The 27,128-nt window shown below is 38.2% G+C and overlaps 2 protein-coding genes across 2 annotated transcripts; both read right to left on the reverse strand.

Moving 5' to 3' along the window:
- Window positions 1-5,956: 5,956 nt before the first annotated feature.
- Window positions 5,957-7,732, reverse strand: LOC127086918 (uncharacterized). Its single transcript, XM_051027747.1, has 2 exons — window positions 6,643-7,732; window positions 5,957-6,504 (listed from the first exon to the last, which is right to left on the reverse strand). The coding sequence occupies exons 1-2, from the start codon at window positions 7,730-7,732 to the stop codon at window positions 5,957-5,959; spliced, it is 1,638 nt and encodes a 545-aa protein (XP_050883704.1).
- Window positions 7,733-9,861: 2,129 nt separating this feature from the next.
- Window positions 9,862-10,596, reverse strand: LOC127086928 (uncharacterized). The gene has a single exon (XM_051027757.1). The coding sequence runs from the start codon at window positions 10,594-10,596 to the stop codon at window positions 9,862-9,864; it is 735 nt and encodes a 244-aa protein (XP_050883714.1).
- Window positions 10,597-27,128: the final 16,532 nt, after the last annotated feature.

Consider the following 27,128-nt stretch of genomic DNA (forward strand, 5'->3'; position numbering starts at 1 on the left):
TGGTTCCCAAAGCTCTCATCCATCAAATATGCCTCCCAAGTGTCTCAATTCATCATTTTGATCAAAGCAAATCAAAGGGTTTGAGGCTTGTTTCCCAAGGCAACCCTAATTCATCTGTTCATCAACCATGCCTTGCTCATGAAGCAACCTCAACCCATGGTCAAATACAATTAAGGGAAGTTCTTTAATTCATCATTTCATGCATATTTGAACTTATTTGAGTGTCCTCAATCATCAATTCATCAAGATTTGAGGTATGGACTTGAGAAGTTGATCAGTCAATTCATCTGACTATTTTGAAATGCACTGAGACCTAACTTTTTATGTGTTGGTCAAATGGAGATGATCCCGACATAAAAAAGGTTCTTAAGGACCATATGAACAACTTTCATTTTCATCAAAAATTGATTTGAAGCTTGGAAGGTCATCATCCATTCCAAGACATTATAGGTCATTTTGAATAAAACCCTAATTTGGGGTCAACTTCCCAAGGACATAAATGCTTCATTTTTCATGATTTTTAAGTGAGACAAAATGAATTGGAAAGCTTAAGATGTCTAATTCAAATGTTATGTTGGGAAAAATTGCAAAATCTTAAAATAAATACATGTGATAATGCAAAACATTATAGGTCACTTTGGACCAAGTGCATTCAAATGTGAAAAAGTCCAACTTCAAGTGCCCATAACTTCTTCATAAAAAATTCAAATGATGCAAAATTTAAGTCCAAATTGATTTCCTTGAAAATATATACAATTTTCATGTTGAAGATTTTGTCATTTGGAGCGTGCATCATTGAGACAGAAGGGCTTGAACTTTGGCCAAATTTGAAAATTTCACATATACATGTTTTGCACCCTACACTTCAAGTCCAATTTTCATTAATTTACAAGGCCCAAATGGAGTTTTGATCAACATAACATTTGTTCCTTATGCAATAAGCTTTCCAACCATTACTCATAAGGTTGCATTTTAATTTTGGACATGGCATTTTCGAAGACTTCAATGTAATAGTGCATTTTTGGAAAATCATTTCAATTGCCATGCATGAGCTGAAATAATCCAATCTGCACGTCCATTCTACTTGCCTCATGCATAAGCTTTAATTTCCAGTTGGAATTGGGCCCTCCATGCGCCTGTACAGGCCCATGCATGGAGGCCCTTTCCATTCATGCAAGTTTTGATTCATGCACTCAGCATTGCTTCAGCTATAAATACAAGGCCTTGGCTTCATAATTTCACAACCTGAAGGCGCCCCAATTGCTGCTGAATTGAAATCCTAGCCATCACTAAAGGAGCTATCTCATTTCTCTTCAAATTTTTCAGATCTGAATTTTGATTTCATTGATCAATCTTCAGATCTCAAAGTTCCTAAACCTTCTCTTCTTGATCCATAGTGCCTACTGTTTGCAAAAGCATCCAAAGATCTTGACTCAAATCCTTGCAATTCAAAGGTTTTCTTCAACTGTATTTTGCTTCGAACTAGCTTGTATAGTGTTCCATTTGCTTTGTTATTGTGTGATCTGAAGTCCTCTGCATAGAGGCAACATTATTGTGCTTTCAATTTTTGAAAATCATGAAGTTCATATGAACACCACAGAATTTCCACCTCTGATTTCTCCCAATCTAGAGATCTAGAGTGGAATTGAGTGGTACAAGGGTGATGTACATCACCCCAGCTTTCAAATGGTACCTGGATCGTGCATTTTGGTTAACATTTTTTCCTCTGCAATTTTTGAACCTCGCCGGAGCTGGCCGGAGAAGACGGTGGCGCTGGTCACCGTCTGTTCTCCAGATTTCATCAAGACCGTTCGTTCATGTTTCCAGATGCAATCTCACGCGTCCTTTGTTATGACTTTTTTAAATGCTCCATGTGACTCGTTTGACTCACGTGTTTGGTAGGCGCGCGCTGTGATCCACATGATGTGTCAGCTCAATTAATGAGCTCAGATCCAACGCTCCACGCTTTTTCTCTTTTTCTAATTTTTGATTTTAATTTCTTTTATTTCTTTTAATTCCATTTTATTTCAAAAATTCATATCTCTCTCATTATTGGTCCAAAACTTATGGGACCAATTTCATTCTTCTCCTTTTAATTTCGACTTTCTAAAAATGATTTTTAATATTTTTTATTTTATCATTTGATATTTTTTAGTAATTTTCTCTATTCTGGTTATTTTTAATTCATTTAAAATAGTTTGTTAATATTCAAAAAATACAAAAATATTTTTCCCAACCTTTTTGAATGATGATAGATCTATGAAAAATATTCTCATCAATTTATTAATTGATTTGAGATTTATTTGAGATTTTAGTTCAATTAGGTTATTTTTATGCATTTTTAATTGATTTAAAATAGTTTTTGACTTTTAAAAATGCTGAAATTTTTTGTCAAACTTTGTTTGACCTTGTTGAACTTGGGATAATTCACTTGGACTTTTCAAAGTTGATTTGAAGTAAGTTTGAAGTTTGACCTTTCTTTATTATTTTAATTCAAGTTTTATTTTAATATTAAAAATGCCAAAAATATTTTATTTGTTTCTTGACTTCTAATTCTCATTTTGCTTCTGTTTTCTATTGTTTGACCTTGATCTTCTCTATCTTTGGTCAATGCTTGTTGATTAATACATACTATTTCATTTAATGCACTTTATTTCTTCATATTCTTCTTCTTCTTCTTCTTTCTTCTTTTTGATCAATGAGGTAAAGATTGGTGGTTAACATTGATACATGGAGGTTTAATCTTCCTTGATTCAAATCTAATTCATCTTGATCATGGATCAAGTGAATGGCTTTGCATTAAGGATAGATTGCTTCTTAAATCATGCAAAGGACCTAAATCAATACAAGATCATTTCTCATCTTCTTTTTGGCATGGCAAGTTGTTGGAGTTTGATTCACTAATCAAGACCTCTAACTTGTGTTGTTGCCTACATTATTATTGACCGGCATCAGATAGTTGTGACTTCTACATAAGTCCAATTACGATTGCTTAACATAGCGCATAATTTGCCTTATGGCACACTAACTACTAACATTAACCATTAACTATTAACATTTACTTCTTGCACTTTACATTTATGCAATTTAATATTCTTGTACATATTATTCATTTGCTTTTCCCCTTTTGCTCATTTGAGCACATGTTTATGTCAATGAAATTTTCCTTTTGCTCACTTGAGCACATAATTGTGTATATATTATTGTGCTTGTGTTTTTGTTTTGATTGTTGTGGACCAAATGTAAAGAAATGGACAAATGGACTTAGTTTCTAGGATATTCCCTATGCAAAATTGGAGTAAAAGGACCTTGATTGTTGAAGATGGATTAGAAGGACCAAACCTCTAAACTCACTCTTGTCCATTCTTGATTTGCTTCATAAAACTCTTTGATGTGTGTGCTTTTGTGTTAGGGGATCCTATGAGAGCTCAAATTGAAGAATCATTGCCATGTTCATCCAAAGTGAAAGATGCAAGAGCCATTGGGGATCTTCTAAGAGCTTGTGTGATTATGTTGATTGCTTGAGCTTACAATTATTTTGCTTGCATATTCCAAAGGATGGGAGCTACTTGGATCATCAATATGATCTCATGAGAGGAACTCCATTTGTGGTCTTGTTTCTTATCCCTCATCTCTTATATGATTAGGACTTTAGCCATTCTTCTTCTTCCCTCCACTCTAACCCAAGCCAAAACTTTTGTGCAAATATTTAACACTTGTTTTCAAACATTAGAAACCTAAGCCTTATGCTTTTGATTTTCAAACTTCCTTTTCATAACACTTATTTTGAATTGAACTTTTAAATAAACTTTATACATATTTTGTAAATACTTTTCATTGGTAAATGCCACTCACTCAAATACCCTTTTTTTGTGGTTTCAATGGCCACTCTCTTAATTAAACTTTTCATAACCTTTAGCTATTAGGTTTGAGTTATCCTTGAGGTAGATGTAATACTCACCTATATCCTTAGTGATGGACAATGAGTCTTCCATGCTTATTATAGGGTTAACCCCTCACTAGTATGTTGAAGCTATCCTCACATGGTGGATTTGTGGTTTTAGGTTGAGTTTTCTCCCTTGGATAACAAAAGACCTTAAGGCTTTTGGACCAATCAATTCACCAACTTATTTTGAGATTTTTACCCCGAACTACGAGGTTTTGATCCTAATCTTTTTAAGATGGTACGTATGCAATAGGTTTATCCATCCAAACACAAAAATGTAAATAACTTGTATATTCTCTTCTCATCTCTTTAATCATGTTTGCACAATCAAATTTTCACAAAATATCAACCTTACAACAAGTGTGAAAAGGGCTCCCTAGGATGTTTTGGGTGCTTAAAACCTTCCCATTGCATAACCAACCCCCTTACCCCGATCTCTGACATTTTTACTAGTTTTTGATTCGATAAAACTTTTAGGTTTTTGTTCGCTTTCTAACCATTCCTTTGGAAAAATAGAAGTGCGGTGGCGACTCGACTTGTATGGTTTACCTTAGATTTAGTCAATATCTCTAATGGTAACGAATACCCCGCTACAAATTCTATTCAACAACTTGATATTTTCGAAGCAATTTGAAGATAGCCTCACACGTGGCCGTCATATGTGAGATAAACCTTGAGATGCAATTCAAACGTCCAAGGAAACCTCTAACCTCTCGCTCGGTGCGTGGAGCAGGCATTTCTTGTATAGCTCAGACCTTGTCAGGGTCCACCTCAATTCCTCGTTGACTAACGATGAAACCAAGCAACTTCCCCGAACGGACACCGAATGTGCATTTTGCAGGGTTTAATCGTAATCTAAACTTTCTGAGGCGTTCAAACAGCTTCTTCAGATGGTTTATATGATCTTCTTCATTCTGAGATTTAGCGATCATGTCGTCAATGTAGACCTCTATCTTCTTGTGCATCATATCATGGAAAAGACTGACCATATCTCTTTGGTAAGTTGACCCAGCATTTTTGAGACCGAAAGGCATTACCTTGTAGAAAAACGTGCCCCAAGGGGTAATAAAAGTGGTCTTCTCTATGTCATCTGGAGCCATCTTGATTTGATTGTATTCAGAAAAACCATCCATAAAGGAGAACACAGTAAAACTTGTAGTGTTGTCTACCAGAGTATCAATGTGTGGTAGAGGGAAATCATCCTTTAGACTAGATCTGTTCAGATCCCTATAGTCAACACACATCCTCACCTTTCCATCCTTTTTAGGCACAAGTACAATATTAGCTGCCCATTGTGGGTACTTCGCCACTGCGAGAAAACCAGCATCAAATTGTCGCTTGACTTCTTCACGAATCTTCAGAGCCATATTTGGTCTTGTTCTTCGGAGTTTCTGCTTTACTGGCGGGCATTCTGGCTGAAGCAGAAGCTTGTGATCAACAATGTCGGTGTTTAGGCCTGGCATATCCTGGTATGACCATGAAAATACATCCATAGATTCTTGTAGCAGCTTAACCAATCTCTCTTTGACGCTCGCTTCAAGCGTGGTCCCGACTTTGACTTCTTTCTTCTATTTCTTTTGTGCCAAGGTTGATGGTTTCCACCGGTTCTTCATATGGCTGAAGGGCTTTGGACCCATGCTCGAGCAGCCTTGCCAATTCTTCGGGGATGTAACAATCTTCCTCACCTTCTTCTTCCGCTTGGTAGATAGGGGAGTCAAAGTTATGAGAGGGAGTAAAGTCATTGGATCAATAGGGTTATCATTTATTCTGCATGTTTGAATGATTGATTTCTTTTTAGAAAAGTAAAAATAAAAGATGCATAAATGAAAAGTTTATTTTTGGAAAGATTGCCATTTTCTTTAGAGAAAGCAAAATAAATGAATAATAAGAATTTAACAAAATGCCTTTCATTCACTGATAATGATTATTTGAAAATGGAAAGGGGCCCTATAACATGATCTGTTAGCCTTGGGCAGAGCTAAGAATTTGAAAAGAAAAAACAAACAATTATTACTTTGACAAAGGAAAAAATTTTGGGATCTCAACCGCCTTCCAATTGTTCAAAGCTGTCTCACACCGGTAAACCAAACATGGCTCATCTTCATTTTCGGTGTTGTCTTCAATTGCATTGACGTGATCTCCATGGATGAATCCTGTGCTGAGGAATACTTCATGGATGCTTCGGGTATTGTCCTTTGCAGGGACTCGGGCTCCTTTCACAGCAGAAGGCACATATCCCATACCAAAGCGATCATGCTTCTCACGAATATCAATAAGATGACCCCAACCTTTAGGGTTTCCTCCTTCAATGCTAGACTTTGCGCTTTTCAGAGAAGCGAAAGAAGAACAAGCTTTCCCAACTGGGTCCTTCATCTCCACAAAAGTGGCGTTGGCTATTTCAAGAGCTTGGAAAGAAGTTTCCAAAGCGTCCTCATCAACCTCGATGTATCTGAAGGATGAAAGGTGACTGACCACAAAGTCCTCCTCCCCAGAAATAATGATCAATTGATTGTCCACCACAAACTTCATTTTCTGGTGTAAAGTGGAGGTAACTGCCCCTGTAGCATGAATCCAAGGACTCCACAATAAGCATCTATATGTTGGATTAATATCCATGACTTGGAAATTAATCGGGAATACATGAGGGCGAATCAATATGGGCAATTCAACCTCTCCAATCACAGTTCTCCTGGAACCATCAAAAGCTTTCACTATCAGGGTACTAGGCTTCATAGCCGGTCCTTGATAAGATAACTTGGCGAGTGTTCTTTTTGGCATCACATTCAAAGAAGATCCGGTATCAACCAAAACTCTTGCCAAAGCATCATCTTTGCATTTTACCGAGATATGGAGAGCACGATTGTGATTTTGTCTATCCTCAGGTAATTCCTCTCCACTGAAGCTCAAAGTATTGCAGGCTGTGATGTTCACAACTACTCCATCAAATTGGTCTACTGTTATGCTTTGTGTTACATGAGCTTGGGCAAGCACCTTCAACAAAGCCTCCCTATGGGCTTGGGAGTTCAATAACAGAGATAGAATAGAGATCTTAGATGGTGTTTCATGCAACTGGTCCACAACCTTATAGTCACTTCTCTTGATTAATTTCAAGAATTCAACAGCATCCTCAGATTGGACCACTTCGGGTTCTTTAGTGGGAGCTGCGAATGTTGATTCCTTGTTTGGCCTTTGAGGAGTCACATTGAATTCAGGCGTATAGATTCGACCACTACGGGTCATTTTGCTCATTCCTGCAATATTGGTGACGTCCTCATTCACAACTTCGGTCACTTCAACGTTTGTACTTGCTTCAACAACCTTGTCCACAATGGTAGTCTCATATTTCCAAGGTACGACCTTGGTGCTCTCGTATGGAAAAGGCGTGGGCATACATATTTCAACAGGCGACGGCTGACTAATCGTAGGAACCACTCCACCACTGTAATATGGGATCTCAACCGGTTCAGGTAAATTGAAGCAAAGTTCAATTACCAACACATCCTCATCTTTTGTAACGCTGGAGATCTGAAGCACTCCTTTATCCATCAAGTCTTGAATGTTGTCTCGTACCAACTGACACCCCTTTGGGTATGTGGCACACTCTTCACAATTTTCATGATTAACATTAATCAGGCCAGCTTCCACCAATCGGGCATGGAATGCTTCCAAAGGAGTCTTAACATCATCCACCTTATCAACTGTAACACCAACAAAGGCATCTTCAATGGCGTTTACTGCAGGATCTCCATGGGGAGGAAGAGGGTTGTTCTTCACATTCGGTCCCATATCCTTAAAAGATAGGATCTTTCTTTCAATCAGTTCACGAACCCTGTGCTTTAGAGCCTAACAACCCTCCAGGTCATGCCCGGGGGCACCTTCATGAAAAGGACAATGTGCATTAGGGTTGTACCATGGAGGAAGACGATCAGGTGGAGGTCTCATAGGTCTAGGAACCATCAAACCCTTTTGCAACAGGGAGGGATAAAGCTCAATGTACGACATTGGGATTGGATTGAAGATCGCCCTATCCCCTTGTCTCCTATTCTGGTTCTGAGCATTTTGCGTTGGAGCTTGAGCTCTCGGTTGTTGATAGACAGGAGCTGCTGGTGCTTGTTGATAAGCTGGAGGAAACGCAACATGTTGTTGAACTGGAGCTGGTCGATAAATTGGAGGCACTTGATAAGCCTGAGCATGTTGTTGATTGAATGCAGGCGTCACAACCACTATGTATGGTTGCGGGATGTACTGGACGAGATACATGGGCTGCTGATAGGGAAAGGGTTATTGAACATACTGCTGAGGTGAATATTGTTGTGGTCTCCTTCTTGGAGGAGCTCTTCCTTCGCCAACAGTCACAACATTTGTTTCCCCTTCCTTCTTCCTGGGAAACCCTCCAGAGAACTTCTTTGGATTAGCATTTGAAGGTCCTTCTACAACCGCAAGTTTGCCATTGCTTAAACCATATTCGACGCGAGCCCCTACGGCAACAAGCTCGTAGAATCCCAAGGAAGCACTTCCAACCATATTCTCATAGAATTGGGGTTGGATAGTTTCGATAAATAGTTCAGCCAATTCCTTTTCAGCAAGAGGTGGTTCAACTTGAGAAGCCAGTTCCCTCCATCTCTGAGCATATTCCTTAAAGGACTCTTTGTCATGCTGAAACATGCTTTGCAATTGTCTTTTGTCAGGCGCCATGTCCATGTTGTATTTGTAGTGTTTTATGAACGCGTCTGACAGGTCTTGGAAGCATCTGATCCTATTCTGATCCAGACTTAAATACCACTTGGAAGGAGACCCACTCAAGCTATCTTGAAAAACAATGGATCATTAGCTTGTCGTCTTCCACGTGTGCATCCATTTTTGGGTAATACATGATGAGATTTCTCTTTGGACAAGTATGTCCCTTGTATTTTTTCGAAGTCTGGAGTTTTGAATTTGGCCGGAATCACCAACCCAGATACAAGGCACATTTCTTTGGCGGAAGATCCAAAGACGTGGTCTCCTTCTAAATCTCAGAACTTCTTTTCAAGGAGTTGCATGTTCTCCTTTACTTCTCTAAAATCCTCAAACCTTACTTCGTCACTTACAATGGTTGAGTCGACAGTCTGATACATGTGATGTTGATCTTCAAAGTGAGGAATGTGTGTAGCATAGGCAGCTGGTGGAGAAACAACATCGATGACTGGGCGTGCATCGGTATAAACCGGTAATGGCACGGCTTGTTGGACAGATTGCCCTATGTCGTGCATTAATTCCGCTCGAGGGACAAAGTCGTAAGGTAGCCCATACGGAGGAAGGGTTAAGGGTAACATCCTCTGAGGTTGGAACTCCAATGCTGGGCCCATGGTGTCTGAAATCACAATCGCTTGCGGAACCTCAAATCTGAAGGTTAAGGCTTGTAACATTTCTCGCATCTGGGACATGCCTCCCTTGATTTCGTCTATTTCAGCTCTAACTCGGGCGCTCTCTTGCTCTTGTTCAGCCATTCTATGTCTTGCTCGGGCGCGAGTATTGTACTGGTGTTGAAAATTCAACGTGAAACTGGAGGAAGAGAGGACGGAGTGAGACTCTATTTTGAAAATGTATGAATGCATGTATGGATGCATCTTGTTTGCAAAACTCTTGGTTAGTTTCAGTCATTCATTTCAGAAATTCCACAACATTTGTTCGCAAATATTTAAAGTAATAAGGAAATAAAACACAATAAAATGAATCCCAAAAGCGATTTTTCATTAATTAAGAGCAAAGTTCAAATACAAATAAAAATGCCTATGGCTTATGGGCTTTCCAAACCGTAGCAAGGTCGGTAGTCAGCCCTTCCAACATCGCCTTACAAAATTTAATAAAATTAAAGATTGATGCGGGGTGTTCTCTAGACACATGCACCAATCAGCTTCTTGCAGTTTCTCAGGTAGCTATCGCATGACGGAATTCAAAAATATGGACAGCCTCAGAAATTTGCCCTTCCAATCAGTGTAAAGCCCATGGAGATCTTGAATGATGCGCAAGTCTTCAGCCTTGGTCACCTCTATGTCCCTATAGAGGTTTCTCCAATATCTGCATTCACCTAGCAACATCATATAGGCAACATCCTGATCCCCACCTTCAAGTGCCTGGATTCTAGCATCGGCTTGCTCCAACTGATATTTCAGCCGTGTGCAAACTCTTTCTGACTCTTCAGTCCTCAGCTTCTCGCGTTCCAGAGTATCCTTGTATTTCTGAATGGTATTCTCCAGTTCACAAGTACGAATCTCAGAAGTTATCCGTGCTTCCCTTTTCATTTCAAGGGTCAATTTTAGAGTCTTATTAAGTTTTTGAATCCGGAGTGAAGCTCTATCCAACTCCTCCTCCTTTGACTTGAACACAGATTTAGTGTTGTAGAGCGCTTGTCCAAACTTTTCTCTCATTGCCTCAGACTCCGTAGCTCTTTTGTTGGAGATTTCAAGCTCTTTGTCCTTCTTCTGCTGACCATCTTTCAAATTCCCATTTTCTACCGAGACTCGACCAAGATTAATCCTCAAGTCAGCATTTTCCAACTCCAGCTCCTTAATACGAGCATTGAGCTTCTCCACCTCTTCAGGTAATATGGGTTCTGGCTCAGGAACCAACAGATAGATAGAAGGATCAAATGGAAAAGGGAGTTTAACCATCTGAACCCTCTCTCGCACCCAACAAGTATAAGGCTATCGAGCGATGACATTCCTCTTACCCAACTCCTTACCCTTTCTGATAACTGCTAGCCAAGACCTCCTGGTCTTCTTCACCATTGGATGATCTGCCTCAGCGTTGTGTAAGATGAAAGGCTCTAATGCTTTAGCCTTTGGAGGGCTATTCATAGGGTAACCATGTTGTCTCAAAGATAACATGGGGTTGTAGTTGATGCAACCCTTGGTTCCTATCAAAGGTACATTGGGGAAGTCTCCAATGCTGACAATAACATCCCCAGTTTCCCAATCCCTGATATACCACTTAACATGATTGGAGGTGAGGGAAGCTAACTTCTGGGCGGGCTTGAGTTCCTTTGAGACAAAAGGGCCTTCTTCGGGCATATGAGATCTAAAATAGGCATGCAACAACTGCGCACAACATAAGATGGTTCCTCCCTTCTTCTCATGACGATCATGGAGAGTGTAGTGGAGGTCTGCCAGGAGGAATGGTACAAGGTTACCAGAGAGGAAGATTCTCACCGCCAGGTGGTCCACAAAATGGTCAATATTTGGGAAGAAAACTATCGCATATAATAACACGGCTAACACAGCATAAAAGGCTTCCCAATTCTCCTCCTTCTCCATCTTCTTAGCTTGATCTTACAAGAACTTCTTAGAAAAACCATTGAGAAATCCCTTCACATCCCAATTGTCCACGACTTCAGAAACCTTCAAACCCAAAGCTAAAGCTATCCTCTTGGGAGGAATACCTTCATCAAACTTCGGATATGGATTATGATCCCTCAGGTCCCGGCCTAGAATCCTCTCAAATCCCTCCAAGGTAGGAGCCAATTGGAAGTCTAAAAATGTGAAATAACGTAGAGGTGGATCATAGAATTGAGCAATAGTCACCGTGGTCATCATGTCCATCTTCTCATTTAGGATGTCCTGAAATCTTCCATAGTCTTGCACAAAGGTGTTGAGTTTGATTGGTGTTACTTTGGCACTCAACTTTTACAGGCTGGCAAGGTCCACGTTCTTGTATTTGAACTGAAAAGTGATTCTTCTCTCAGGATTCATTTTGCTAACAAGTCTTGGATTCCTGAAATAATGCGAAACAAACTAAGAGTTTTTCTTTTTATGCGTATGCAATGAATGGATGGATGCAATGTTTTTTTTTTGTATAGGTTCAAAGGTCCGAGGTATGGATAAATCTGATTGCTTTCCAAAACGGGGTTCTCACCGGGTATGATCTAGGGCTTTGTTACAAAGGATCCCTCAGAGTCATTGATTCACAAGAATGTTTGACGCTTATGGAAAATACTTTCCGGTCGTCAACTCCATCAAGGGAATCTATTCTGGGTGAGGCTCTCGTACCGAATCTTACGAAGTATTCACCTCGAGAGTCCATACTACGCAACCATCGACTTGGTTCTAGACAGGGTACTCAGAGTCATGGATTCAAAAGAATGTTTGACGCTTACAGAAAATACTTTCCGATCGTCAACTCCATCTAGAGAATCTATTTTGAGCGAGGTTCTCGTACCGATTCTTAGGAAGTATTCACCTCGGGAATTCATACTACGCAACCATCATTTCTAGTTGGCCAAAGGTTCAATGTTCTAAAAGGTCCTTAGAGTCACGGACCCCTTTGAATTATTGAAGCTTACAAAGTATTCACCTCGGGCGATAATATTTGTAAAAGGATCTACTCTAAGTGAGGTTCTCACACCGACTCTTACAAAGTATTCACCTCGGGAGTCTATACTACTCAACCATCGTCCTATCTTATGTTTATTTTTCACTCTAGACTCGGGTGTAGAGTCTTTCCTACATGGTTTGCAATCAAATATCCAAGTACCCAACACAGTGGAACCAATATACAACGAATATATCAATATAACAATAAAGATAATAAAAGAAATAAATAAGGAAAATCCACACAATTAAACAAACAAAAGCACACAAACATCCTAACTAGGCTTGACTCACTTAGGGACCGGTATTTCCCCAGCAGAGTCGCCATCTGTTGTACCTCGGGAAATGAGAACACGACTTAAGCGAAGCGCAATCGCACGCTCGCAATGATGGACTGAACAGAGTCGCCACCGAACTTTATTTATTCCTAAAAAGTAAAGGGGAAATATCGATAAAACCCAAGAAAAAACGACAATGGTATTAGTCGTCGCAACCAAATCAGGGTTCGGGAGTCGATTACGCAAGGGGAAGGTATTAGCACCCCTCACATCCGTTGTACTCAATGGGGACCGTTAGGTTAGTCGTGCACATCACTGTTAGTTTGAAATGTTAGGCTTTTCGAGTTATTAGGTGGGAAAGAAATAATATAAGAGAGAGGAATGTTTTTGGATTTTCAACGAAGGACTAAACCTAAGTTTTTTATTAGTGGGCCTGACAAGATTTACAAATCCTGCTCCTACATATCTTAATAGAGAACTCAAGGTTTAAGAGTCAATCGCACGGCGGCGAGAAAAGGTTTAAGAGTCAATCGCACGATGGCGAGAAAAGAAATTGATTGGTTTGATGTGTTTTGAGTAATGGAGAGAACCTGGATGGGCGAGATATCCATCTCGAATCCTAGTCTCAAGAGTGCGTGGTATCCACGATGTTCCATTTCCATCTTATTTGTAAAAGTGTTTAATAAGGATTAATTGTTTTGAATTTGATTGAGAAAGGGTTTTAAGAAACCGCATTGACAATTTTAAATGATGGCGAGAGCTAAGATAGGCGAGGCATCCACCTCGAATCTCAATCTCAGGAGTGCATGGTATCCACCATGTTCCATTTCCATCTTTATTGAAAATGTTTAATAGGAATTAAGTATTTTTTGGGGTTTTATTATGGAAAAGACTTGACGTTGGCTCAAGCATTTGATGAGCGATTGAGAAAGATTTGAAAGAATGTTTGAGAGAAATAAAATAGATAAATTTGGATGATGGCGAGAACTAAGATAGGCGAGACATCCATCTCGAACCCTAGTCTCAGGAGTGTGTGGTATCCACCACGTTCCATGTCCATCTTTATTGAAAAGGTCTTAAATATGAATTAAGTTTTTTGAGTTTTTATTATGAAAAACGGCTTGACGTTGGATCAAGCAATTGATGAAGGTTTGAAACAAATGGAATAGAATGGGAGGAAGAAATGGGTTGATTTATTTATTAAGAAAATACTCGAAATTGGATCGAGTCATTATTTTTGATCTTTTGGAAATGGTTGACTTTATTATTGTGTTAGTAGTTAGCTAAACAGTCAAACAAATAAAGAAATAAAAAGCAGTAAAATTATTACACATCGGGAGAGTGGGGGTACATTTTGTCGAATGGGGATTCAAAGTAATGGAATAAATAAATCGGATCAATCAATGAATAAACAATGCATGAGTGTAGGTACAAGAGAACTGTCTCATTGTAAGAAGGCCCAAGAGTAAGCCATGTGAAGAAAATAAATAACACAACAAGTTATATTTACAAAACACTCAAAAATTAAATTGAAAGAAACAACATTGGGACGTGCACGGATAAAACTCGGGATGCGAGGATGCGAATCAAAGTCACATAATGCAAGAACGTGCAAAGAGTTGAAAATTAAGAAACAAACAAAAAAACAAATCCTACGTAATGTGCTCAAAGCCGGTTTGTGCATATTGACAACAATCAAAATGTCATATGCGATTAATCATAACACGGCGAAATTCTATTGTTGTCTCGATAAAATAATCATGGATAAACAACATGAGAGTAGTTGAATCCTTAAATTAAAATCGATGCTTTGTCAATTAAAATAAATAAAAGGGGTAAATATTAAAAAATGAGTACAGGAGAAAATAGGTCAAAACATAAACATGAAAAATTTGAATGCTAAAAAAAAACCAAAATGCTGCACATGGGTATCGAACCCATTACTAAGGGAGAGATAAACTAACTCCTTCTCCACCTGGCCACGAATGACTTTCTTATTAGGCTAGGGCCAACAAATGTACATAAACAAAGTGGCAACCCTCTAGTCAACAAAACAATAAACAAACATAGGCCATTGGCCCCGGATTGACTGAAACCTAATTCCATTTCCTGGCCCAACATGGGAATACCACGGGAAGACAAACAGAAAGAAGACAGCCGCCTGCTGCTTCGGTTCTAACAAAAAATGCTAGTGATTAAGGCTGACATATAATAATTACTAGGGAGCATGCAAAAACGAAAAGGGGAATGCATTGGGTATGGCAAGTGTCACGTCCATCGATCCAAAAAAACTCAGGCTATTTACTAAACAAAGTAAATGCACCAGCATGGAAATAAACAAATACGTAGAATGATTAAGGCCACAAATAATACACATCTCTCATTTCCGAAAATCATCATTCTTTCTCTAATCCAGAGATCCTTTTTCTTTCCATTTTGAACATCAAAAATTTTAACAGCAAGATAACCAAACAAACACACATGGGTGATGAATATAAAGCTAAACCAAATGGAAGCTTCAAGGAAGCTAAATCGGAAAAATGGAAATAGAAATTTGAAAAGGAAGCTAACTAGTTGCGGCGAGATTGACCGACGAATGTAGGTAAGGTTTCGTCTGAACCAGTCTTTGTTCTTCTTGTCCGTTCTCTATGAATAACTCGCTTTCTATGCTTGTTAGGAGGCCTTGTCGAAATGAAACGAGATTTTGGTACGAACCTCTGCTCCTTCAAAAAAATTGCATAGAAAAACTCCAATGGAAATCCTCTTCTCAGGAGCGTCGTTCCTCACCACCAAAATAACTAGGATTTTCTTTTCTCCTTGCTGTCGAACTCCCCTCCTCTAGGTTTTTTTTTGCTGATGCCCCTTATAAATCACTAATTTCCTTTCTTTCTCTCTGTTGTGTTTCTTCAGAGTAGTGGAGCATGTTCGTACGAAGGACGCTTGGCAAATTTTGTTCTCATCCCTAGTTTGTGGTCCTTCCTTCAATTCCTCTCCATCTCCAAAACCTTTACTGTTGGTAACAGGTGAATTTACCACTGTAAACTCACTAAGACGAAATAGGATACATTTTTTGACTTAAAATGATTTTTGTGTGTTTGTATTGCAGCAGCTTCGGCGTGGATTAGCTAAAGGACAGTCAAATCCAATGCTTTATACAACTCCTGGAAAACACGGCCAGTGGCCATAATAGTTAAGGTTGCAATTGCTGGAAGGATTCACGCCCTCATGTTGGCAAGCTCAAACAACACATCCCTGTGGTAGTTTGTATCCTCATCCTGCCCAAACTGGATTGGCTCCATCCGGAATTCTGGTTACAGATTTAACTCGTACCTCTCTAACTTTGGTGATTAGATCATCAATAACGGCGGCATCATCCACAGAATCAGTAGAGAGACTAGTGACCTTCATCATTGATGTGTATGATTTACGCATGGAAAGACTGGTAAAGCACCACAACGACATTTTTGGCCAGATAACGATGCATTGTACCAAGGGCAACCACCGAGTTACTTCTCTTATCTTTATGTAAAGATGATTGAGCACTCCATGTTGAGGTTTTGGTGTAGGTGGTTAGATTTCCATGTTTGTCGTACACACATTTAGCATGACAGTTGCAAAATGGGGAGGAACTAATGGTGGTTCCTTTGCGTAATCTTCAAAACTAGGCTGTGAATTATCGTAACTTGAGGTTGGTGATTGAGGAGGTTCAAAACCAGAGATGTTTTCAATGTCTTCAAGAACAATCCTTCAATATTGTAAAGTCTTTGCCTGATCTCTGCAAAGGAGTTATTGATTTCCAAATGTCCCAAGATCTCTCCATAGAAACATGTTTACCACCATAACTCCAAATAATGAAAGTGGGAATAGTGTGTTGAGTGTAAATATCTTCATAACCAGAAGTAGTTTGTGTCCATGAATGAGTGTGATGCATCTCACCAGGTCTTTGTGAAGGAACAATAGGAACTTGTGGAGTGAAGATGAATGGAGAATGTGTTTTTTGCAGAGTGTTGAGCTTGTTTGTATTATTTTGTATTGATATTGCACTGTTGTAGCCATTGTTGTTGAGTGGCTTAAGTCATTTTATTTCGATTCGTGTTTTTTGTGTAATGGCTTTTGTGACTTTGCTACTATTTTGCTGACAATTAATATGATTCAATTTGGTTTTCACATGGCTTTAGTGCAGTTCGTTTGGAGACAGAGTGCTGCAGAATTGGCGTTGTCGTAATGTACGATTTCAAACTGGTCTAGGAATCCCAAGGAAGCAAATGGTAAGCTTTTGTTCACTCCTTTCGTTTGTATCGTAGACTTGGTGAATTTATTCAGAGGTTTTGGCGTTTGATGATGTGCAGGATCCCGGGTTATGGCGCGGTTTGGTGAGCTGCCATTTGCGTGTTGGTTCGCTTCACAACACGAGGAACACGATACCATTGTTGAGAAGCCTCGCCACAGTTAGTTCCACACTATTATCATCACTCTCTTCAATCTGGTCCATCACATGCGGCATTGTAGCATTTATGTTACAAAATGTTGCAACTTTTTGACCACAATCAGTAAAACAAATACCCTTGACAGGATTGTTATATGCATCACACATACCCACAAGCTCCCATGGCAAGTTCAGGGTCGACAAATTTCCATGGTTACTTTTCCAATGTTTCAAGCTACCACCAGAGCAGCCTGTGGCCAGGATATATGTAGAATAACTACTACATTGATAATTTGCAAAGCCAAACTCTTGATGTCTATGACTCTCAGTGCCTGGATCTCCCACTGCAAAACTAGTAACCAGATCATCGGAACATGGAAACTCGAATGAATATGGAATGACAACAACGCAATATCTTTTACTAGCAAATGTACTTTCAAATGTGCAAATATGTTGTCATCAAGGCTTTCAGCATCAAAATTGCATTTACAACCGATTGTTGACATGTCAAATGATTGCACGTTAACTTCCCATGATAGGGCCTGAAATCTCCCTGTACAAATTTCCAGTAGCATAAGTTTATTGTTAAAAACTGTTTTATTAGAAGTAGAGTTCAAAGGAATTGCAAATATATCGTGCGGGCCATCCTCATAAAGACCATGACCAGTGAAGGGAATAGTGCATAAGTAGTGACGTTCTAGGTTATCTTCCTCAGTTCTACTAATATTGACTATGAAGCAATCAACCCCTATGGTATGTCCCATGAAAAAAAAGTTGCTCATCAAGGAATGAAGGTGCCCATGTCAAGCTTGTATACATGGAGCATGAATGTTGAGTTGCAAGTTTTCCACAGAGTTCTCAAGTAGGAACCAACGTTGGACATCCCAAAATATTGTTTGATATATTAGAAAGTGACCAGAAAAGAAATAGTACATTGGAATCAAAAGAATGCAGCAACTTGAGCTTTGCAAATATAAAGATGAATTGAAACCTTTAATATTTTCCCACTGTGTCCATCTAAGTTTACAGACCCACCAGTCAAATGAGAGGAGATTTCATCTGTGTTACCATTGTCAGGGGAGTTCTCAATAGCATCGCGTATTTCTTGAATATGAAATAGAATTTTGGAAGTGATATGGATAATTGGAACGTGGATGAAAAAATATGTAGGGAATTTCTTTGAATCATGCATGAATGGGAAAATGAATATGAATGATGGCCCCAAAACAAAATGTTTCGCATTTGACACAAAATTTCCTTGAAAGGATGAGTGAGAACTAAAAATATGACAATGAAAAATGAGCGGTCGCACGGATGATAAATTGGAACAAAAAAATAAAAATGGATTGAAATTGGACACAAGGACGAAAATCATGAGTTTCACTTGATTCTACCAAATGATAATGAGATTCCACATCTTGCTTGACTGAGGAAATTAATTATTTTGTATCAAAACAAAACGAAAAGCCCAAAAAACATGGAATGACCGTGGTAGCAAGTCTAACAAATAATGCTTGGGTGGATAACATCATGACCAAATGAAATGATCATGATAAAAGGAATGCAAATGAGTGATCGATTGGGAAAGTTTTCAGGACCAAAATCAGGGTATGAGAGATTCCTTAGTCCTTCTTAAATACTTAAGGATATTCTTGATAGCTACCCAATGAGCATCAGCGGGATCGGATTGGTACCCACTCATTGCACTTAAAGCATACGAGACATCTGGTCAATACATAACATGACATACATGATAGATCCTATTGCAGATGCATATGTAATCTTATTCATGAAATCCATTTCTTCCTTAGTTGAAGGGGATTGTGTTTTTGATAGACACATGCCATGTTGCATAAGTATGAATCCTTTCATGGAATCATGCATATTAAAGTGCCTTAGCACTTTATCTATGTATGTACTCTGACTTAAGCCAAGCACTTTTTATAATCTATCTCTATAGATCCTGATTCCTAATATATAGGTTGCTTCACCTAGGTCCTTCATAGAAAAGCATTTCCCCAACCAAGTCTTTACTTGTTGTAGGGTAGGGACATCGTTCCCAATGAGTAATATGTCATCTATATATAATACCAGGAAGAAGATCATGGTCCCAATGACCTTCTTGTAAACACAAGGCTCATCTTCATTCTTGATGAATCCATATTGTTTTACTGTTTCATAAAAACAAAGATTCCAGCTTCTGGAAGCTTGCTTCAATCTATACATTGATCTCTTCAACATGCATATCTTTTGGGCTTATTCTAGTATGTCAAATCCTTCATGTTGTGTCATGTACACATCCTTAAGAAGATTCCCATTAAGGAAAGTAGTTTTGACATCCATTTGCCATATTTCATAATCATGATATGCAGTGATAACAAGTAAAACCCGAACAGATTTAAGCATTGCAATTGGTGAAAAGGTTTCATCATAGTCAACCCCATGAATTTGTGTATATCCTTTTGCAACCAGTCTTGCCTTATATGTATGTACCTTACCATCCATGCCAGTCTTCTTTTTGAAGACCTACTTGCATCCTATAGGGTTAACTCCTACAGGAGGCTCTACCAAGGTCCAAACTTGGTTTGTGTACATGGAATCCATTTCAGATTTCATGTCTTCTAGCCACTTCTCAGACTCAGGACCAATTATGGCTTTTTGGTAAGTCACAAGCTCATCTTAATCCATGAGTAATACATCACCTTGATCAATTATGAGATATCCATATCTCTCAGGTAGGTGAAGTATCCTGCTTGTCCTACGCTAGTCTTGTTCTACTTGAGCAGGTTGCTCTTCCATAACTACTTGTGTTTCCTACTCTAATTCCTCCATAGGTGTATCAATGCTTTGTAATTCTTTAATTTCTTCAAGCTCTACTTTCCTCCCACTTATTCCTTTGGAAATAAAATCTGTTTCTACAAAAACTCCAGTTCGAGCGACAAACACTTTGCCCTCAGAAGGATTGTAGAAGTAATACCCTCTTGTTTCTTTAGGATACCTCAAAAATAAATATTTGTCAAATTTGGGCTCAAGCTTTGTTGAAATTTGTCGTTTCACATAAACTTCGCAACCTCGAACCTTCATGTAAGACATATGTGGTTTCTTACCATTCCATATCTCACATGGTTTCTTCTCAACCTTTTTGGATGGAGCATGGTTAAGTGTGTAAGTTGCTGTCAATAGTGCATGTCACCCAAAGGAGTTTAGAAGATCAGCGTGACTCATCATAGATCGGACCATGTCTAATAAGGTTCAATTTCTTCTCTCAGATACACAATTCCATTGGGGTGTTCCAGGAGGAGTAAGTTGGGATAGAATGCCACACTCTTTCAGATGGTCATCAAACTTTAGGCTTAAATATTCACCACCTCGATCTGATTGAAGAGTTTTAATATTCTTACCTAATTGTTTTTGTACTTCATTCTTGAATTCCTTAAACTTTTCAAAGGACTCTGATTTGTATTTCATTAAATACACATAACCATATCTACTTTAATCATCAATAAATGTGATGAAATACTGAAAACCTCCTTTGGCTGGTATGTTCAATGGTCTACATACATCAGTATTTATGAGGGCCAAAAGATCATTAGCTCTTTCACCTTTTCCTATGAATGGAGACTTTGTCATCTTTCCAATTAAACAAGATATGAATGTATCATATGATTCATAATCAAAAGAGTCCAAGAGTCCATCTTTATGGAGTTTGGAAATACGTTTCTCATTTATGTGGCCTAATCGACAATGTCAGAGGTAAGTTGGATTTAACTAATTAGTTTTCATCCTTTTAGTATTAATGTTATAAATAGGCATTTCAAGATGAAGGACATATAGTCCATTGTTCATATGTGTAGTAGCATAAAATATATCATTCAAATAAATGGAGCAACAATTATTCTTTATTATGAATGAAAAACCAAAGTTGTCCAAACAAGAAACGAAAATAATATTCCTGCTAATTGCAGGTACATAATAACAGTTCTCTAACTGAATTATAAAACCACTAGGTACAGTCAATACATAAATTCCTACGGCTAAAGCAACAACCTTTGCTCCATTGCCAACTCATAGGTCAACTTCACCTTTTTCCAAATCACTACTCCTTTTTAGCCCCTACACATTGGTAAAAATGTGAGAATCACATCCATTATCTAATACCCATGATGCAGAAGTAGATAGATTAATTTCAATAATAAAAATACCTGAAGTTGACGTCTCTACTCCATTCTTCTTATCTTCCAGGTACTTTGGGCAGTTTCTCTTCAAGTGTCCGGTCTTACCGCAATGGAAGCAAGTGCCATCCTTTGCTATGCCTCCACTAGGATTCAAAGAAGGAGCAGTGGGTTTGGGTTTGGCAACTTCCTTGCCTTTCCCTTTACCACCCTACTTGGTGGACCTTTTGTTCTATTTCTTTCCATTTCCGATCATCATAATGGACTTCCCTTTTGACTTCAGATTTTGCTCAGTAGTTCTTAACATGCCTAGCAGTTTAGAAAGAGTTTTGTCTATATCATTCATGTTGAAATTAAGGACAAATTTACTGAAGCTCTCTGACAGAAATTGCAAGATCAAATCAATCGCAAGTTCCTTTTCGAGGGGAAAACCCAACCTCTCAAGTTTCTCCACATACCCAATCATCTTGAGCACATGGGGACCTACATGGGTTCCCTCAACTAACTTGCCTTGAAAAAGAGCTTTTGAAACTTCAAACCTTTCATGCCTTGCCTGCTCTTGATAGAGCATCTTCAGGTGTCTGATCATATCGAACGCCGCCATGTTCTCATGTTGCTTTTGCAACTCCGAGTTCATCGTAGCTAGAATGAGGCAAGAAACTCCATTGGCATCATCTACATTCTTCTTATAAGCATTTCTTTCTGCCTTAGGTGTAGAATTAGGAGGTTCCTCTTACTAATATCGAACATGCACCTCGCGTAGGCGAAACCTACATTATTCGATATTAGTTTTGGTGAGTGCTAAAACTTGGAAAGCATAAACTTAATATTTAATTTGAGGTAATTTGCAATTATTTTGATCTCACCAGCTTATTTATCATATAAATTGTCTCTCACATGCACCAACATACATTCACATGCATTGGCATACATACAAAATAAAACAGTTATGGCCCCTAGCACAATTGTTCTCCCAAGACAATGAGAGAACCTAAGCTAACCTAATAACGATCTAAGCTTCTCCAAGCAAGATCTTCAAGGTTGTCCTCATTTGATATTGTATTCTTCAATTTCTTCATTATATTACATTACATAAAAGAAACTCATTTTACATACGAGGGAATGAGATGAGAAAAGAAGTTACATTAGGAGATTAAAATAAGAGGCACCACACACACCGTATTTTAAAATCCCAAAAACAAAACAAAGGAAATCCCAAAAACAAAATAAAGGAAAACTAAGTTAAAATCCCAAAAATAAAATAAAGAGGCACCACAAGACAATAATAATAAACATATTATTATTATTAATTTAAATTTTGTTAATTAAATAAACCAAATTAAATATCGGCGATTAATCACACTACATAGAGTTAGCTGGGGGTTCCACTGCCCCGTCAGCGGACAATGATTTCGCTGACCGTTCAGCGGAAGGGGGTCAAGGGGGAAGCGCCCCCTACGGGGTTGTTTGGGGAAACGCCCCGAAGAAAAATTTTAATGAACAATTAATTTGAAACCTATGTCATTTTTCACATCAACACTTGATACTTTAAAGCATAACTCTTGTGCAGTCACAACCCTAATCGCATAACTCTTTGACAACATAACCCTTGTACCGTTATGAACCCTAATGCAATAATTTCATACCGTTAAACACACCTAGATTGATAAGTCAGTATGATTGATCAACACAACATTGCTTCACCATACTAATGTCATATTCCGAAGCAAATGACCATTGATCGCTCAAAGGAATAACATTCATTAAGTGTTTGAATGAACGAAATAGAAACAGTATATCATATATACCATATTTTGCATTAGATGACCATTTATCGATCTCATTTGTGTAACCTATGGGCGACCAATGTATCGCTGCTTCACCATACTAACATCGGATTCTAAAGCATAGTCAACATCAATCATCCAAATCATACACACATGATGCCAAATTTAATTACTCGTTTATTATTTAATTCATTATGTCTTTTAATCGTATTAATACAAAAAATAAACATCTATCTGATGCATGGTTTCGTAAGTGGCTCTGATACCACTGAAGGAAAATTGTGATCCAGAACGCAACGAAAATTATTATTTTTTTCTTTAGTGATCCTTACGAATGGGCATGATCAGTGATAGAAATTGTTACCTCTTGTAGCGGTGTATTCGTCACTTTATGATTTATTGACTAAATCAAAAGCAAAGCATACAAAGATAGAGTCGCCACCGCACTTCTATTTATCCAAAGGAATGGCTAGAAAGCGAACAAAAGCCTAAGAAGTTTTACACAAAGAAAACTAATAAAAGGTCAGAGATCTGGGTAAGGGGGTAATTATGTTGTGGGAAGGTGTTAGGCACCCACAACATCCTAGGTACTCCTAGTGAACCTCTTTTCACAACTTGTTGATCAATTATTATTTATGAAATATTTTTATGCAAACATTGATTGGGAGGATGAGAGAAGAATATACAATTTTTATTATTTTTGTGTTTGGATGGAAAAATCCATTGCCTACGTACCTTTACATGAAAGATAAGGATCAAAACATCGTAGTTCGGCTAAAAGATTTCCAAAAAGTAAGTGGATTGATTTTAAACAACAACCCTAAGGTCTTTCATTATCCACGGGAGAAAACTCAACCTATACAACCACAAGTCCACCGCGTGAGAACAGATTCAACTTGCTAGTGAGGGACCATGCCCTATAATAAGCAAGGAAGTCTTATAATTCAATCACTAAGGACAAAAGGTGAGATTCACATCAACCACTAAGATAATTGAGATCTATGGCTAATGTATGAAAACTTGATTAAAGAATGGACAAAGCCACAAAACCATTGAATGAGTGGAATTAGTCAATTAGAATTATTCACAAAAGAAGCCAAAGTATGATGTTAGATTCAATTCAGAAGAAGTATTGTGAAAATGAAGTTTGAAAATCAGAGGCTTAAGGCCTAGGTTTCTAGTTTTGAAAAGCAAGTGAAAATGTTTGCACAATAGTTTTCTGGTTTTTGGGTTAAGGATGGAAACAAGGTTCAAAGTTAATCACAAAAGGGTTAAGGGAACACAGCCACAAAGTAGGAGTTGCTTTCTCAAGATCATAGAAATGATCCAAGGAAGTTCCTTTGGAATAATCAAGCACAAGGCTAAAGGCAGATAAAACATGGTATCAGAGATAGCCAAAAATAAATGGAAACCAGATGCCAATCAAATGGACTTATACCAGACTCACAAAACAAAGATGGATACCAGATGCCAATCTATGGACTTACACTAATCTCACAAAGCAAAGATGGATACCAGATGCCAATCTATGGACTTACACTAATCTCACAAAACAAAGAAAACATGGATACCAGATGCCAATCTATGCACTTACACTAGTCTCACAAAACAAAGAAAACATGGATACCAGATGCCAATCTATGGACTTATACTAGTCTCACAAAACAAAGAAAACAAATGCAATAAGCAAGAGGAAACAAGTTGCCAATCAATAGTCTTACACTCGACTCCAAGGAAATGGAATGCCAATAAATGGTCTTAGTTCCAACTCCTACCAGATCATAGGAAACAAATGCCAATAGCTAGACTTACAATTGACTCCTCAATGGACAAAAAAAAATGTCACAAAGTATGAACAATGATCATGAAATGATATACAAGTAATGAAAACAAATGCACAAAGGCACACACAAACAATTATGCACAGATGGACAAACAAGCACACACTATACACAACCAAGGGGCTTCACACAAAGGGTGGGCTTTAGTCAAGGGGTCATATCAACCTCGACAAACAAGCCATTGTATCAGTGTAAACAGAGGCTCTTAACCACTAACATTGAGAGTTAGGGTGAGCAGATGAAATGGGAGATGAGGATTAGACCTCATAGCTCTTAACCCTGGCCTGGGTGAGCTTTAATCAAAGAATGTGTGGGAGTCCAGAATGAGGAACTCTATTCCATAATGACTGACTCTATATACAAGATTTTGGGTTTTTTATTCAAAGTGCATCAACACATGGGGTGAGCAAAATGAAAGACTTAACCAAATAGCAGGGGATGGATTGCACATCCCTTCTATCTGCCAATTGCCTCTTAAGAGGACTTAACCTGCTTGGCACAAAATAAAACAAAACAAAAACATGGCCTCTTAAGGAGGGCTTCAAACAGGTGCCTGCCAAAATAACATGACAGGTCTTCCAGACTACATGGAGAGTAGGGGTTTACCTAACTGGTATGCCAACCACAATCAAAGCAAAGTAACTCAAGCGATGAGTTAAAGCTACTAAAGTACCTGTGCAAACAACCAAACAATCAGTATAGTGTTCAGACAAACAGACAACAGTTAACAAGAAACAGACAATCCCAATATAGAACATGTAAGCCAAACAACTCAAGTGAGCTATCATCAAAACCTACAAAACAACCAAATGTTAGCAATCAATAGCAAATATCAACACTCAAATGATTAGGCAACCTCAATCATGGAAATTGGATGCTTGAACCTGAAATTCAAAGCTCAAATGTGAGTTCCAACCCCTAGGTCAAAGCCTAGGGTCAAAGGTGGAGAAAAAAGTCAAAACAGCAACAAATATTCAACACAAAGCATGTTTATTCAATCATGAACATGTCCTAAAAAGGACCAAATCAAAAGCATTGAGCAAATCCATTTTATGTGCAAAAAAAGGCAAAGGCAAATTCAAAGCATACATTTGGACATTTTCATGAGCACACAAAATGTCCAATGCAATCATCATACACAAAAATTGTAAACAGAGGAGCTCATTTGATATGGAAATGAAAATGATCAAATATGACATCCAATTGCGTGACATACATTGTCACACCATACTAACATGTACACAAAACAGGGATAGAACATGAAAAAAATATCAAACCAAGCCTAAAAGGTCAATTATCATGTTATGAAACAACACACAAAATTTGGTAGCAATTGGATTATTTTTTAGCATTTCACATTAGGAAGAATGGAGCAAGGTCACAAAATCATACATGTTCAATCAAACAGTCACCATTCAAAAACCAGAAAGTGTAAAATCATAAAATCAACACTAAAAAATAGAGGACATTCATGTGAACAATTAGCAAAAAGAATGGATTCATTTCGATCATTTTCCAATTTGATATGATTTTCTAAAGTTAGAGAAAAAAAATGAAATAAAAATGATCATGCACATGGAATTTGGAGGGAAAGGCTAAAGAGGAATTAATTTGAAAAACGCTGCATGCTGGAATCGAAGCAAAGGCGCCTTCGCTGGCCAAAACGATGACGTTTTGGACCAAAGCCCTAACCAAAAACCAGACGGACACTAAACGGACGCTAGGTGGACGCTACGGGCGGAAACCACCGTCTTCTTCATGAAGACGGTGGTGGTTACTGTTCACGAAAAAAAAATTCCAGAATTTTAAAAATTTTATATCATCAGAATGGTCATGCAATGTAGGTTACAGATCAACCAATATCTAAAGCTAATTCATCATGAATCGTGAGAATTTATCAAAAACATTTCATCATGTCAAACTTTAATTAAGCATATCTCACTCAATTCTTAACCAAATCACACAAAATTTATATCAGATTGATCAGCAAGAGTAGATCTACATGAACATGTGCATGGATTTGAGAATTATGAAGTTCGAAAAATTAACCTCTTGAAGAGCAGTTTCTGGAAATGCACGATTCAATGCCTTGCAAGCTGCAGATCTACTCTTGAAGTGATGTCTTGAAGCTTTGTGCAGTAATTGAGGCTTGTAGTGGCTTAGATCCAGCTCAACAAATCAACTTCCATCTTCACCTTCATGAACTTGCCATGCTTGATTTCCACACGAATTCAACAATCCAAAGCTTGATCTGCACTAAATCCACACCAGAGAACCAGAATATGGAAGAATATTGCAAGGTTATGTGGAGAAAATTTGAATTATGATTGAGA

Source organism: Lathyrus oleraceus, chromosome 1 (assembly GCF_024323335.1).
Source record: "Lathyrus oleraceus cultivar Zhongwan6 chromosome 1, CAAS_Psat_ZW6_1.0, whole genome shotgun sequence".
NCBI lineage: Eukaryota > Viridiplantae > Streptophyta > Magnoliopsida > Fabales > Fabaceae > Lathyrus > Lathyrus oleraceus.